At 35.4% G+C, this 13,998-nt stretch overlaps 3 protein-coding genes and 1 long non-coding RNA gene across 5 annotated transcripts; 1 reads left to right on the top strand and 3 right to left on the bottom strand.

Moving 5' to 3' along the window:
- Positions 1 to 2,823: 2,823 nt before the first annotated feature.
- LOC145103145 (uncharacterized) lies at positions 2,824 to 6,812 on the bottom strand. Its single transcript, XM_079040693.1, has 3 exons — positions 6,590 to 6,812; positions 5,504 to 6,423; positions 2,824 to 5,391 (listed from the first exon to the last, which is right to left on the bottom strand). The coding sequence occupies exons 1-3, from the start codon at positions 6,645 to 6,647 to the stop codon at positions 3,037 to 3,039; spliced, it is 3,333 nt and encodes a 1,110-aa protein (XP_078896819.1). The 5' UTR covers positions 6,648 to 6,812; the 3' UTR covers positions 2,824 to 3,036.
- A 140-nt stretch (positions 6,813 to 6,952) lies between these two features.
- On the top strand, positions 6,953 to 9,037 carry LOC145103146 (uncharacterized). Its single transcript, XR_013706381.1, has 3 exons — positions 6,953 to 7,158; positions 7,238 to 7,300; positions 8,666 to 9,037. It is a non-coding gene; the product is annotated as an uncharacterized LOC145103146 (long non-coding RNA).
- Positions 9,038 to 9,196: 159 nt separating this feature from the next.
- On the bottom strand, positions 9,197 to 10,832 carry LOC145103142 (pentatricopeptide repeat-containing protein At5g47360-like). Its single transcript, XM_079040690.1, has one exon. It carries the CDS (start codon positions 10,829 to 10,831, stop codon positions 9,407 to 9,409), a length of 1,425 nt encoding a protein of 474 aa, XP_078896816.1. The 5' UTR covers position 10,832; the 3' UTR covers positions 9,197 to 9,406.
- A 76-nt stretch (positions 10,833 to 10,908) lies between these two features.
- LOC145103143 (protein NEN1-like) lies at positions 10,909 to 13,480 on the bottom strand. 2 transcript variants are annotated; one of them, XM_079040692.1, is made up of 7 exons: positions 13,049 to 13,480; positions 12,799 to 12,956; positions 12,449 to 12,495; positions 12,259 to 12,322; positions 11,705 to 12,168; positions 11,347 to 11,571; positions 10,909 to 11,040 (listed from the first exon to the last, which is right to left on the bottom strand). In XM_079040692.1, exons 1-7 carry the CDS (start codon positions 13,326 to 13,328, stop codon positions 11,016 to 11,018), a joined length of 1,263 nt encoding a protein of 420 aa, XP_078896818.1. In that variant the 5' UTR covers positions 13,329 to 13,480; the 3' UTR covers positions 10,909 to 11,015. The 2 variants fall into 2 exon arrangements, with proteins under 2 accessions (XP_078896818.1, XP_078896817.1); XM_079040691.1 differs by lacking the exon at positions 10,909 to 11,040 and having other exon boundaries at positions 11,147 to 11,571; positions 11,705 to 12,322.
- Between the last annotated feature and the right edge of the window lie 518 nt (positions 13,481 to 13,998).

Genomic DNA, 13,998 nt, shown 5'->3' with positions numbered 1-13,998 from the left:
CTAACATCAATGAATTGTGAAATTCTATAAAGTTAATTAAACATAGTATTTGATACATAAATGATTATGGTCTCTCAAAAATTATTTATACCAAATATGATATCCATACTAATATATGCAGTTATAATTTAACACATGCGAATAAATATGAATACCGAATGCCCCGCCTACTTGACTATCTTTATACAAAATTAAAGATTAGAGCAATGTAAATTGAAAGTACAATGCTGTAATTAGGTCCACAGTAACAGCAAAACAAAGAAAACTTAAAAGCCAAATAAACAAAACATATTGGAATTGTTAAAGCTTTGGATATGAATCTGACTATTTTTTTTACAAACATATCACTTATTTATATCATCGTTATTATAGCAATGTAAATTAAAAGTACAGTGATATAAATAGGTTCACAGTAACAACAAAATATTACAACCTTTTTGTCCTTTATTTAATTTTGGGTACATTTAAATCATTTTTTAGTTGAAGTTAATTATGAAAAATAAGACTCACGACTATTAGGTTCCTATGAATAATAAATAAACTTGTAATTGCAAATAAGTAAATTTCATGTTTTGAAGGGTATCAACCTATTAGATGTAAGTTGTTAAAGCTTTGGATCTGAATCCGAATATTTTTTTTTAACAAAGATATATGTTATTGTTAATCATTTTTTCATGTTGCCATTGTGTTAATAACTGAAGAGGTAGAAGAAGAAGATGATTAAGAAGAATAAGAAAAAGAAGAAGAAGATTACTCATAAAGTTAAATGTTAAATTAATACTACAAATAAATTTGAAAACACTAACCTGATTTTTGTTTGTGGAAGCGTTGCAGAATTAACAGGGAGGAAAACGATTCTGCAGTAAACCTGGTACCGACAAGAAGGATTGAAGAAAAACTCAAGAAGAATAACGTTTTGAAAGAATTTTACGGAGCAAAATCCTGAAAACTAAATAAGCGTATAAATGGTATAATTATATATATTTCGGAATTTGATAAATAGGGGCAGATTTTTTGGGATTTAATCACTGCAATTTATTTAATTTCTAATCACTGCAATTTATTTAATTTCTAATCACAATTAACAAACTGCCATATTAAATCAGGTTTTTCAAATTTCAAATTTGAAGAACCAATTTTTCATATTATTTTGAAATCTTTTATTAATTTTAATTGATTGGTTGCATATTTTGAATGCAGGTTTTTCCGGATTTTTGGGGATTTATTGCAATTGCAACTCGATCTTTTGATTTCAGTCTCTTAAAGGGCATTTACGTAATAGGGTTTCATAAAAAAAGCGGGAAAACTTATTGGTTGGGGTCTAAGAGACTGACACGTGGCATGATTGTACTTATTTATTAGAATAGGTGATTCTTTATAATTTTTTTTAAAGGTCATCAAACTTTTGATTTTGTGCTCATTTAATCACTTAACTTTTTGTTTGGTCATTTTGTTTTTAAATTTGTGCTCATTTAGTTACCTAACTTTTAAAATTATGCTCATTTAGTTACTAAACTTTTGAAAATTTTTAAATGTTTAGTATTTTTCAAAAGTTTAGTGACTAAATGAATACAATTTTAAAAGTTAGGTGACTATATATGCCCAAACCAAAAGTTAAGTGACTAAATGAGCATAAAGCCAAAAGTTTGATGACCTTTTAAAACTTAAAAAAAGTTAAGTAACCAAATGAGCACAACACCAAAAGTTAAGTGACCAAAAATGACATAAACTCTATTTATTTTGCTAGAGTAATTTGGGTTTTATGGCCTATATTTTAAAAAACTTTTACTTTATTTTGATCTAACCTTTAAAAAATTATTAATTTTAAAGAATTACTAAACTTTTTTTTGTAGGACCCGCTAACACACATCACACGCTAAACCTATTTTTAAAATTTACTTCTTTGTGAACCCTCAACCATTATTTGGAGAGGAACACAATCTACATCATGTGAGTATAAACCATTTAGATTTAAACTATATATAATGGTTAATTTTAATTTCTTTATTATTATAAGTCTTAGTTTTATGGAGTATTAATTTTATTAGGTTAGGTTTTTTAAATTAGAATAATAAACACACATATTTGTTTATCTATTTTTAATTTTTTTATCTCGAACGAAGCTAGTTTATTCTCAACTAAAATTTGTTTAAATGTTATGTTTTATAAAACTATTTTGTTTATTTATTTAAAAAAAAAAGAAAAAAAATGTGACATGGAATTAAAATGGTGTGGTGTGTGGTAATTATTTCCTAACAAATATGAAATGGTATAGAGAATGACATGGTAAATGATGTAGTAAAAAAATATATGGAACATAACCAATACCCACCAGCCTAACGTCTCAATTCTTTAACATGTTATGTGGTTATAGTATGTTAAAGAACACATAATACATAGTGGAGGATGAATATAGAGTTGATGATGTCTACAAAGAAGAGCATGAACACATGAAGATGAAACTGAGCTCGAAGTAGTGAGTGTAGAGTACAAGGTGCATGATCCAAACATTAAGTGGAACAAAATGAAGTATGGTGTGTGAGAGTTGTACATGTCACTTGCTCAATGTAACACCTCATTTCGTTAATCTATAGCCATAAATCGGGATGTAGTAATCCTTTAAAGAGTGTTCGTTGTATTATAATAACGCTTGAACATGTTGGTAAAATAATATTATCAAAAGTTGTATTTGTTTTGGAAGAATTTGCTAATTGAGTATCAATAATGAGCAAATGACATAATAATTTTATATGACGAATTTTTGATGGATGATATTTCAAGATTAAATTTACTAGTATTTTCAATTCAAAAAAAAGATGTAACTTTTTAATAACATCACCCATAAAAACGTTCCTGGCGAAAATACAACAAGAGTAGATCATAGCATCAACTTTGTTTAGCAACAAATGTGAAAAAAAAAAACTAAAAAAATCTTTATGGCGACTGATGATAACTGATAACACATTTAGCCTCATTCTCATCGTCGTTAGCACATGAGGAAAGAATCAATAAAAAATGCATTAAATATGGTTTTTATTATCCATAAAAAGAAGGCGCACCATCTCTGTAGCATAATCCTTTTGCTCGCCTTTCTGCCATCTCTGTAGCCGTAAGCCGTTTCAAAGCCGGGTTCCGCACTTCAGATTTCACTGTTACGTCTCCACCACCTGCTGATTCTTGGTTTTTGCTTCCTGCCGAGGGTTGATTCCCAGTTAATAGAGGTGCTCCAAAACTCCTTGGTCGTCCCTCCTCCGCGAGTTTGAACTCAATCTGTCTAGCTAGGTTCATAGCATAGTATAGTGTGATGGGTCTAGCAAACTCTACTTCATGACGGATAGCATTAGTCAAACCTGCACAAAAATGCCAAATGCTTTGCTCCGGAGTCACACCCGTCGTTCGCCCTAGCAGCAACTCAAAGCCTTCACAATAGTCCTCTACTGTACCTGTTTGCCTTAATCGAGTTAACTCGCCTAACGGGTTCATGCTCATCGGGGGTCCAAATTTGATTTTGCACTCTTCTGAGAACTCAAACCAATTCAAGCGGGTCTTCATTCTTCGCAGGTTATGGTACCACCCACTAGCCCGACCTTGTAGTGAAAAGGTGGCCTGCCTAACCCAAGCTTCAGTAGGGGTCTGTTGTTCTTCAAAGAAGTCTTCACATCTTTGAAGCCATTCGACTGGATTACCCTTCCCATCATAGGTGGGAAACTCCATCTTGGCGAATCTCGGTACTCTTCCCCCACCGTATCCCATATCTTCCGTCTCTTCCCAGTTTTTTGGTGCCCCCTGATCCATTCTGTTTGACCCTTTTGGTTTGAGGGAGTCCCAATGGTGTTTGAAAGATTGGTGTTCACCTGTCCGCCATGATTCAAAAGCCTTGCTTGATCCTCTTCCTTCTCCTTCTTGGATCACACCCTTACCTCTTCCAGTAAAGCCTCCTTGGTACAAAAACTTACTGTTTGGATTGGCACCAAAGGTGGCGCCACGTCCTCTTCCACGCACCTGTTCCGAGGGGTCATCAAATCTATCAGACTCGAACATGTTGTCCACGCTTTCATCTTCTTCTTCTTGTCTGTTGGATTTGTTTTGGGTTAGGGTTTGCAATCTCTCTTCCATCGCTGCTTGCTTGGCCTGCAAGGCTGCTATAGTCGCCTTTAAATCATTGGTACTTGTCTTCAAATCATTGTTGCTTTGCGTTTGCTGGATCATGAACGCTTCCAATTTCTTCATCAACTCTTCCTGTTGTGTCGACATCACGAGCGGCTCTGATACCAAATTTGTTATGACCCGAGATCTAGATTTCGTGACAGGACTAGTGCTAGTGCTTGAAAAAGTCGTGAACTCCCCTAAGAAAGGTGCAGTACCTCGTAAGAAAGGTGGTGGTTGAGGTGGAGATGGAGGTGGGGCTCTTCCATACATTGGGGGTAGGGGTGGGAGTGGAAGTGGGGGCGGGGGTGGCGGAGGAGGAGCTCCATACCTGGGCTGTGGTGGTGGCGATAATGGGGCACTATAATTAGGAGATGAAGCTATATACCTTGGAGTTGGGGGTGAAGATGGTTGTGGCCCAACTCCTGGAGGTCTTGGTGGTCCAATTGCACGGCCTCTAGGTGGAAGGGGTGGAGGTGGTGGTCCAGGCGCATGGCCTCCAGGTGGAAGGGGTGGAGGTGTTGGTTCAAACGCACGACCTCCAGGTGGAAGGGGTAGATGTGGTGGCCTAGGTGGAAGTGGTGGAGACGATGGTCTCCGCATTGGTGAGGGTAGTGTGGTACACCACCACCAGTCATTAGTGGAGGAGGAGGAGGTGGTGCTCCTTGGAATGGAGGTGGAGGACGTAGAGGTAGGTTTCCATACATTGGTGGTGGAGGTGGGGGTGGAGGTCCACGTGTTGCATAAAGCGGTGGAGATGGAGTTCCATATGTCATCCATAGGGGGAGGTGGTGGAGGAGGATGTAGGAATGGAGCACTTCGCGAAGGAGATAGGGGTGGCTGTGGTGGTGATGGGGAATCATACTTTGGAGGAGGAGGTGGTGGTGGTGCAGTACCTTGTAAGAAAGGTGGTGGTGGAGGTGGGGCTCTTCCATACATTGGGGGTAGGGGTGGAGGTGGGGGCGGTGGTGGCGGAGGTGGAGGTGGAGCTCCATACATGGACGGTGGTGGTGGCGGTAATGGGGCAGTATAACTAGGAGATGAAGTTGTATACATTGAAGGTGGGGGTGGGGGTCGCGGTGGAGGAGATTCCCCTTTTACATCTGCCCCATCAACTAGATTACTAAAAAACTCTTCCGCATCATAAAATTCTTCAGGCGAAGGACTTTCTGTCTCATTCCCATCTTCAAATTCTCCTTCCGTGTTGATCATAGATGATAGAGCATCAACATCCGAAAAAATTACCTGATAATACATCATGTATCTATATATATATGAGCATACGCATTCCACTTCTTTCACTTCTCAAATAACATAAAAAATACTAAAAAAAAATCAAAGTTTTCGACTTTCCTACCTCTGCTTTAAAGTTCTTGGGCATCTGGTCTCTTGAATCCCACATAACATCAACTTCATCGCGATTCAACATAAGCACATTACCTCGTATAAACGTTGTATGGAACATTACTCTAAACATCATTTCCTCTCTTACATGATCCAAATGTATGCATTCAAGAACAACATCACCTTGTACACGATGATGAATATCTATCTTCATAAGCTCACACTCTTCTGGTTGATAATAACGCGCTTGTTTTTTGATTTTTGAAGATGAAAACAAAAGCTTAGAACTTCTATTAGCTGTTGTTGAAGATGAATCTTGACCATATACACGAACAACAGGTCGACAACCCTTTTTACCAAAAATCGGAAGGACACGAAGTATGATACAATCCAAAGCTAATGGTGTGTCTGCAGGCCGCCAATCAAAACCCAAATTGCTCCTTGATATATACTGAAGATACCTCAGCTGTGAAGGCTGAGGATTTAAAGGTGTTAAAAGATGAAGAAGCTCTTTAGGGGCTTGTTTGTATACCATATCAAGAGTCTTCTGTTCACCATTGTATTGTTTACTAGATAGAAGAAGAGCTGCAAGCATAACAGCAAGAATAGGCCACCCTCCTCTTTCACAGTGCATTAAGAGCACATTTTGTTCTGCTAATGATAACCAAATTTCACAGGATCGAAGAAAGCGATTAATCATTTCTAATGGTAACATTGGGCACCCTCCATATTGTCTAGGGTACTCAATTACTATCATGTCGTATTGAGATAATATGTCTGAAATTTGGGTCCTTTTGTCACCTTCTCTAAAGTTGAAAACCATGAACGATGAATCAGGATAGTAGTAGTCTTGGAGTTCTGCAACAATGCCACCCATGTACATCTTGTATTCATCTTCTTCCAGTACTTCACTAGAGAAGCAGGAATCAAAAACTGCAAATAAGTTTTGTCAATCAAAAGTTAGAAATTTTTTGGATCTAAACCAAATTTCAACTCTAGAAGAAACAAGTTTGACACAGAAATGTCGACAGCTAAAATGGTGAACTCTATCTTCTATGGGTTCCGAGATTCTAGAAGATAAGCAAAATTAGAAATGTACCGTAAACCCTTTCGGAGATCTCAAGGAGGCGATTAAAGATGTGTTTGAACAGCGCCATCTACGCTTCGACTGGATCCAAAATCCTGACTCTTGTATAATCAATTTCTTCAACCCAAAAATGTTGACTCTGTAATACCTACATCGATCTCGCACTTATCCAGCTGTCGTTTCTAATTTACACCCAACAATAAATAATACCAATCCGATCACAGAGAACTATTGAATTCGATTTTAAACTCCAACTGCGAATTCGATCCCGTCATCTTCAAGAGTAGACTTTTCATTTTATTAGTTTTATTGATTTTTTTATCTTTATTTGCCATAATAATTGAGGAGACTTTTCATTTTGTTAGTTTTATACTTTTATCCGGTTACCAACAACAGGTAACCCTCTTTTGCAGGTTACGCAATTCACTCGAGTCACCAAAACGTCAATCTCAGTCTATGATTTGAGAGAGTGTGTGAGTAGAAGAAGAGGGTTTTCAAATGCTTTAGTTCGTAACACCATTGTAGCATGCAAGAAGCTTACAGTTGGAGTTGTTGAAGTTGAAATCAGTTGAAATCGGAAGGTATGTGTGCGTAATGATCAACTCCATAGTCGATTCCAGTGTTCTATTTTGATTATTGACTAAGAAAATCGTTTTTAAGTGTTTGAAATGGCAGAGTCATCTGGTTGGCAATTGAGCTCTGCGCGGGTGTAGAAGACATCTGGTTTGTTTGACTATTTCAACATCTGGTTTGACTATCTCAATTTTGTTTTTGTCTTATTTATTTTGCTAGAGTAATTTGGGTTTTATCGCCTATATTTTAAAAAACTTTTACTTTATTTATCTAAACTTTAGATAAATGATTAATTATAAAGAATTACTAAACTTTTTTTTGTGGGACCCACTAACACACATCGTGCTCGGGATAGCTTTTTAAACTCTAAAAATGCTTTTAAATAAAAGTGATTATTTGCTTATAGTGGTGGTAGAATGTGTTTTTTAAAAAGTGTTTGGATAAACTTTTGTAATGAAAAAACCGATAAGTCAATAAGGGTGTGTGTTGGGTTAGCTTTTTTATGACAGAAATGATGTATAAGAAAAGTGTTTATTAGCTTATGGCTTTTAGAAAAAATTGTTTTTAAAAAGTGTTTGGATAAGAAAAACTGTTTTTTAAGAGTAAAATTGCTAAAAAGCTAAAAAACTAAGAATTTCCAGTTTTTTGAAAGCTTTATTTTTTCCTATTCAAAAAGTTGTTTTAAAAAGCGAATACACAAACATTTTTTTAGTTTATTAGCTTTTTGAAAAGCTAATAAGCTAATAAGCTCATTTCAAAAGTTTCTCCAAACACCCACTAAGTTAAAAAATATTTGGCTTAAAAAATGTTTTTTTAAGTTATTTTGATTGAAAAGTCATAAACTGTTTCAAAAAGCCAACTTTTACATGCTTATTAAAAAATGCTTTTTGAAGCTTATGAAAAAACTATTCTGAAAAGTGCTTATGAGTTTGCTAAACATTTTTTTTTGACTTATTAGCTTTTCAAAAAGCCAATAAGACAATAAACTCTTTTGAAAAGCTATTCCAAACACCCCCTAAACCTATTTCTAAAATTTACTTCTTTGTAAACCATCGACCATTCAAAGAGGGACACAATCCACAACATCTGATATTGTTGGGCTATAAACTATTTAGATCTAAACTATATATAATGGTTAATTTTAATTCCTTTATTATTATAATTCTTAGTTTTATGGAGTATTAATTTTATGGGGTTAGGTTTTTTAAATCAGAATAACAAACACACATATTTGTTTATTTATTTTTAACTTTTTTTCTCTCAGACGAAGCTTGAACCTTCAATTTATTCTCAACTAAAATTTGTTTAAATGTTATGTTTTATAAAATTATTTTGTTTATTTATTAAAAAAATGTGACATGGAATTAAAATGGTGTTGTGTGTGGTAACTATTTCCTAACAAATATGAAATGGTATAGAGAATGACATGGTAAATGATGTAGTAAAAATATGTGGAGCATAACCAATACCCACCAGCCTAACGAATCAATTCTTTAACATGTTATGTGGTTATAGTATGTTAAAGAACACATAATACATAGTGGATGATGAAGATAGAGTTGATGATGTCTACAAAGAAGAGCATGAACACATGAAGATGAAACTGAGCTCGAAGTGAGTGTAGAGTACAAGGTGCATGATCCAAACATTAAGTGGAACAAAATGAAGTATGGTGTGTAAGAGTTGTACATGTCACTTTCTCAATGTAACACCTCATTTCGTGAATCTATAGCCGTAAATCGGGATGTAGTAATCCGTTAAAGAGTGTTCGTTGTATTATAATAAGGCTTGAACATGTTGGTAAAATAATATTATCAAAAGTTGTATTTGTTTTGGAAGAATTTGCTAATTGAGTATCAATAATGAGCAAATGACATTATAATTTTATACGACGAATTTTTGATGGATGATATTTCAAGATTAAATTTACTAGTATTTTCAATTCAAAAAAAGATGTAACTTTTTAATAACATCACCCATAAAAACGTTCCTGGCAAAAATACAACAAGAGTAGATCATAGCATCAACTTTGTTTAGCAACAAATGTGAAAAAAAAAAAACTAAAAAAATCTAAGTGTCACCATTAAAGCACTGGGAATTTTCCAGCATTGTTATTTCTGTTTCTGAACAACTAAAATATATAAGCTAACAACAATTTTTCATATGCTAATTTGTGCTTCATGGACAATATAACTAAAAAATCTAACACCAACAAGAAACCTCTTTCATTGATACCTTATTCAACCACCATTTGCCTTATATAATATGAGACACTAGTTCGATTTCTCCAGCATTCTTTAAATACTCAACTACACTCTTTGAATAACTACCTTTCAATTGTATGCCTTTCTGAATCATAAACCTAGCAAGCTTTGAAGCTTCCAACAAACACCTTTTCCTACAAAGCCCATCCATCAAGATAGAATAAATCTCTGAATCAATCGAAATCACAAACCCTAATTTCTCAATCTCATTATACAACTCAAAACCTTCCAACACCCGTTCTTCCTTTAAACACATCTTCTTCAACAAAACACTACACGCCACCCCATCTGGCTTCAAACCACCACCCAACATCCTCCTAAACACCTTCTCACCTTCTTCAAATTTTCCACATCTGAAAAATGTCACCACAAGAGAGCTATAGCATTCATGTTTTGAAACACTCCCTTTAGCTACAACTCTATCAATCAACTTATAAGCTTCATCTACTCTATCCTCCTTGATAAGGCCATTGATAAAGGTACTGATTGTGACCCTATTTGGTGCACAACCACAAGCTTCCATTCGATCTAAAATGGTGAATGCCTCCATTGATCTACCTTTTTCACAGAAGCTTTGGATTATAGATGTGTAAGTGACTACAGTTGGAGAACAACTCCCACATTTCTTTTCCATTTCATCTAATAACTCTAACCCTCTTTCTAAATCACCAACTTTGCAAACCCCATCAAGAAGTGCAGAATATGCAACAACATTTGGAGGTAATCCTTGTTGGTTTACAATCTTGAACAATTTGTCAGCATCTTGGATCCTACCCAAATCACAAAAACCTTTGATCATTGTGACAAATGTCACCATATCAGGATAAAGATCGATCAGACTCATCTCCTCCATTAACATTAAGGCTTCATCCATCTTACCCTTTTCACAGAATAACCTAATCACGAGATTATAAGCTGTTGTATCCGGTTTACAGTTGAAGTCTTCCATCTTCTTCAACACCCATAAGCCCTCATTCGCAAGCCTAGCCTCTTTACATAGATTCAAAACAACCTTGAAAGCTTTAACATTTACTACAGAATGATCAATAGTGTAAGCCTCGATAACATCTTTAATCACGTTAGGGTTTTGATTAATCTTGAATGTTTTACAAGCAATGTTATACATGTATGAGTTGTGTCGATACTCGCGTTGAATCCCAGCCCAGATGAAGAATCTAAGACCTGAAGTAGGATGTTTACTGGTAGAACTGCATCTCGTTATCAACTCCTTCACGCATGAAGGATCCAATTTAGCTCCAACTCGTGTTAGGGCTTTTTCGATGTTTGGATCATTACTCTGTAAATGCGTCCAATATTTTTCCACTGGATTTGTAAGTGCACGAGTTGCGAAAGAAAAACTAGGGTTTTTGATTCGGAGTGATGATGAGAGGGATCGAGAGACAAAAGGAATTGACATATCGAATCAAGAAGCTAATGACTGTAGTGAACTATAACAGACAGAGAAAGGGATTTTGAAATAAATACCTATATGTGTGACGATGGATGGAGGAGTTAAACAGCGGAACCAATGGTCGGCAACATGTTATCGGCGACGGCTACCGCTTGCTTACCAGTCCGGCGGAGAACAGGAGATCGGCAATTCACGTAGCGTAGCCGAATGGTAACCTGAGATTCAGAAATGTTTCAATTTCAACCCTGTATTTTGACATTCAGTCACTTCGAATCATAGTAATTTGAGCTTGTGTTTTGAACTTTTGATGCTCGAGTAAAATCGAGGGGTATATTCATTTATGTTTATTATATATTATAATATAATATAAAATTATTACATTATTAATTGTAATCAAATCAAATTTATATGTATTTACATAAAATTCTAGTGACAACAAAAGTCTTGACCATATATAAATACAAGTATACAACAAAAGATATAATAATCCTAAGATTAGTGTTTAGTAATGAACGACTAACTTCTTGGCCACTAAACGGATCCCAGCATTTTGTTGATAATTATACGGATCCAAACACAAGTAAGCATCCACAAATCCACCTGGACGAAACAACCAATCCAATTCTGCCACGTCATACCTACTACTTGTAACCAGTTGTGGTATAGACAAAGAAGATAATGATGACGACTCCTTCTTGTATATCTCTGTCGTCCACCCACTACCATCTCCATCTTCAGTCCTTAAGCTGTACAAAATTACAAATTACTCATACGAATAACTCAAATCTAACCATATATATATATATATATATATATATATATATATATATATATATATATATATATATATATATATTAATAAAAAAACACCAAACTTACTGGAATCTAATCGTGGGTGAGTCAAAAAACCCGGGTTTTCTGCTAACAAGAGGTCTCCATTCAGAGTTGGAATCAGAATCCATGAATCGTTTAGTAATATTATCACATGCATTAAGTAGATCACATAGATTTGAAGAATTTGCATCAACCACAAAACTTAAGCGAGGTCTTCCAGCATGATCGAGGTATTTTGTGCTTAATCCAAACCGTATTCTCATGGAATCACATCGGATCTGTAACGGGATGTCTCTGTGAAGGATTTGTATTTTGTGGGACCCGTGAAAATAGGGAGAAACGGAGGATGATGATGATACAGTGATTGAAGCCATGGAAACTTCATTAGAGGGGAGGAATTCGGTTTGTGGGGTGAATGCGTCTGATTGTGTGGTGGAAGATGAATCTTCCACCATGGCTTCATTTGATGGAATTGGAATTGGAATGTCTTCCCCTGGATTTGCGGATTCCTGTGTGATTGGTATGTTGGAGTGAATTTGTATTGAAGGAGATAATGATAGAAAAAGGAATGGAGATGTTTTAATTCCATGAGAAATTACCAAGAAAAGAACTGTTGCGCAATGCTTCACAACTTCAAAATTCATTCGAACGTCGTCTAAACTCCTGAAAGTAATTTTAGAAGGAGAATAATTAAGAACATGAAGCTTTTTTATAAATTTAAAAAAAAAAAAAAAAGTTTACAAATTTTGAATTTTAAATCAAGCTTTTTTATGTGGAAAAGCAAATTACCGGTGACTTTGCTGTCCGAGCCCAAAATAAGCCGCCAGACTGGCCATCTGAACGAATCAAATCATTAACAAAAAATAAAAAAAAAATGGACAAATTCGCAACATAACAACAACGTACTTTGGGTTCCTTAATGCCATGTCACTTGCCACATAACGTGACACGTGTAAAAGTTAATAACTTGGAACATTTTACATGTTAAATTATTGTTTCTTGTACGTTTATGGGTTTTTGTAATTTAACCAAAAAAAAAAATGAAAATTTTATTTACAAAATTCAAATTTCGACGCTTCGAAAAATTCAATTTTTAAAGATGGTTTAATCAAAGATTTTGGGAATCAGTAACAACATACCTTCATGTCACCGGCTCTCCTCCCAAACCTCTGTGTCAACAACGCCAATGAATCAATGGTTCCTTTGGGTTCCGGCGGCGGCCGATTAATCTGCACATACGCCTCCCTTAACCTCACGCAATCAAACCTTAATATATTGTGACCCGCCCATACTCTTCCTGTTAAACAATCCAACGATTCAAAGCTAGCACTTTTATACAAAAATCTGTAGTATAAAGGGAGATTGGCTGATTGGGGATATCAATTTTACCATGTAAGATGTCGTAAACCCTATCTGCGATATCTGAGAAGGTCGGGGCGGAGACGACGGCGTCGGCGGTGATTCCGTTGGCGCGAACGGACGAGGCGGAAATGAGGGAGAGATCATGTGGTCTAACCAGTGTCTCGAAGCTCTCCAGCTCAATGAGCTTCTTAGGGCAAACTAATATCGACCCGAATTCCAAGATGGCATACGGCTGTCCGTGTCGGGTTGGGATAGTTGTTTCCAAATCGAAGAAAGCTATCTCCGATCGGTCTACGCTGAACACCATATCGCAAACTGTGTGTAATAGATAAGAGATAAATATGAAAGAATTAAGGCGCGATCGGTTTTATATATTGGATTTGGAAATACAAGTGGTTTATACTTCATGGGATTTGGCTTTGGAGAGGAAACTTGTGCGTTTTGCCTTCGTATTTTGATATGGACTCACAAAATTTCTAAAATAATTGTTTTTTATACAGATGGATAGTTTTATGGTTTCAATTTTTTGCATTTGGATATTGTCATTTATTTTTATATTATTTTTTATTTTAATAATATTTTAAGGGGTGTTTGGTTTAGCTTTTCACAGGCCAAAAGTCCTTTTTAAGAAAGAAAAAAAACAACAGATGTTTGACAAAAACTAGTTTTAAAAGCTACTTTTTGAGTTTTTATACAAGGAAATGAACTTTTTTGAAAAATCAGGAAATCCTGACTTTTTGTAACTTTTCCAAAAAGACTTTTGGGCTGTGAAAAGCTAAGCCAAACACCCCCTAATTATTGGAAAATTCCCTTCATTTATCGACGTGGCTTGTATTCTTTGTGTGTTTTGTCTTTGTGATTTCAATTTCATGTTTTTCTCCACCTTCTTTTTTTTAGGACATCCACAATGCATTGAACGTCATAAAGTTCAATGGATTGACTTATCATATTTCTATAATTCATACAACTCTATTTTT

The sequence above is a fragment of the Lactuca serriola genome, chromosome 4, assembly GCF_051521515.1.
Source record: "Lactuca serriola cultivar US96UC23 chromosome 4, Lser_US96UC23_V15, whole genome shotgun sequence".
Lineage (NCBI taxonomy): Eukaryota > Viridiplantae > Streptophyta > Magnoliopsida > Asterales > Asteraceae > Lactuca > Lactuca serriola.
This window is presented reverse-complemented; position numbering and strand designations above follow the sequence as displayed.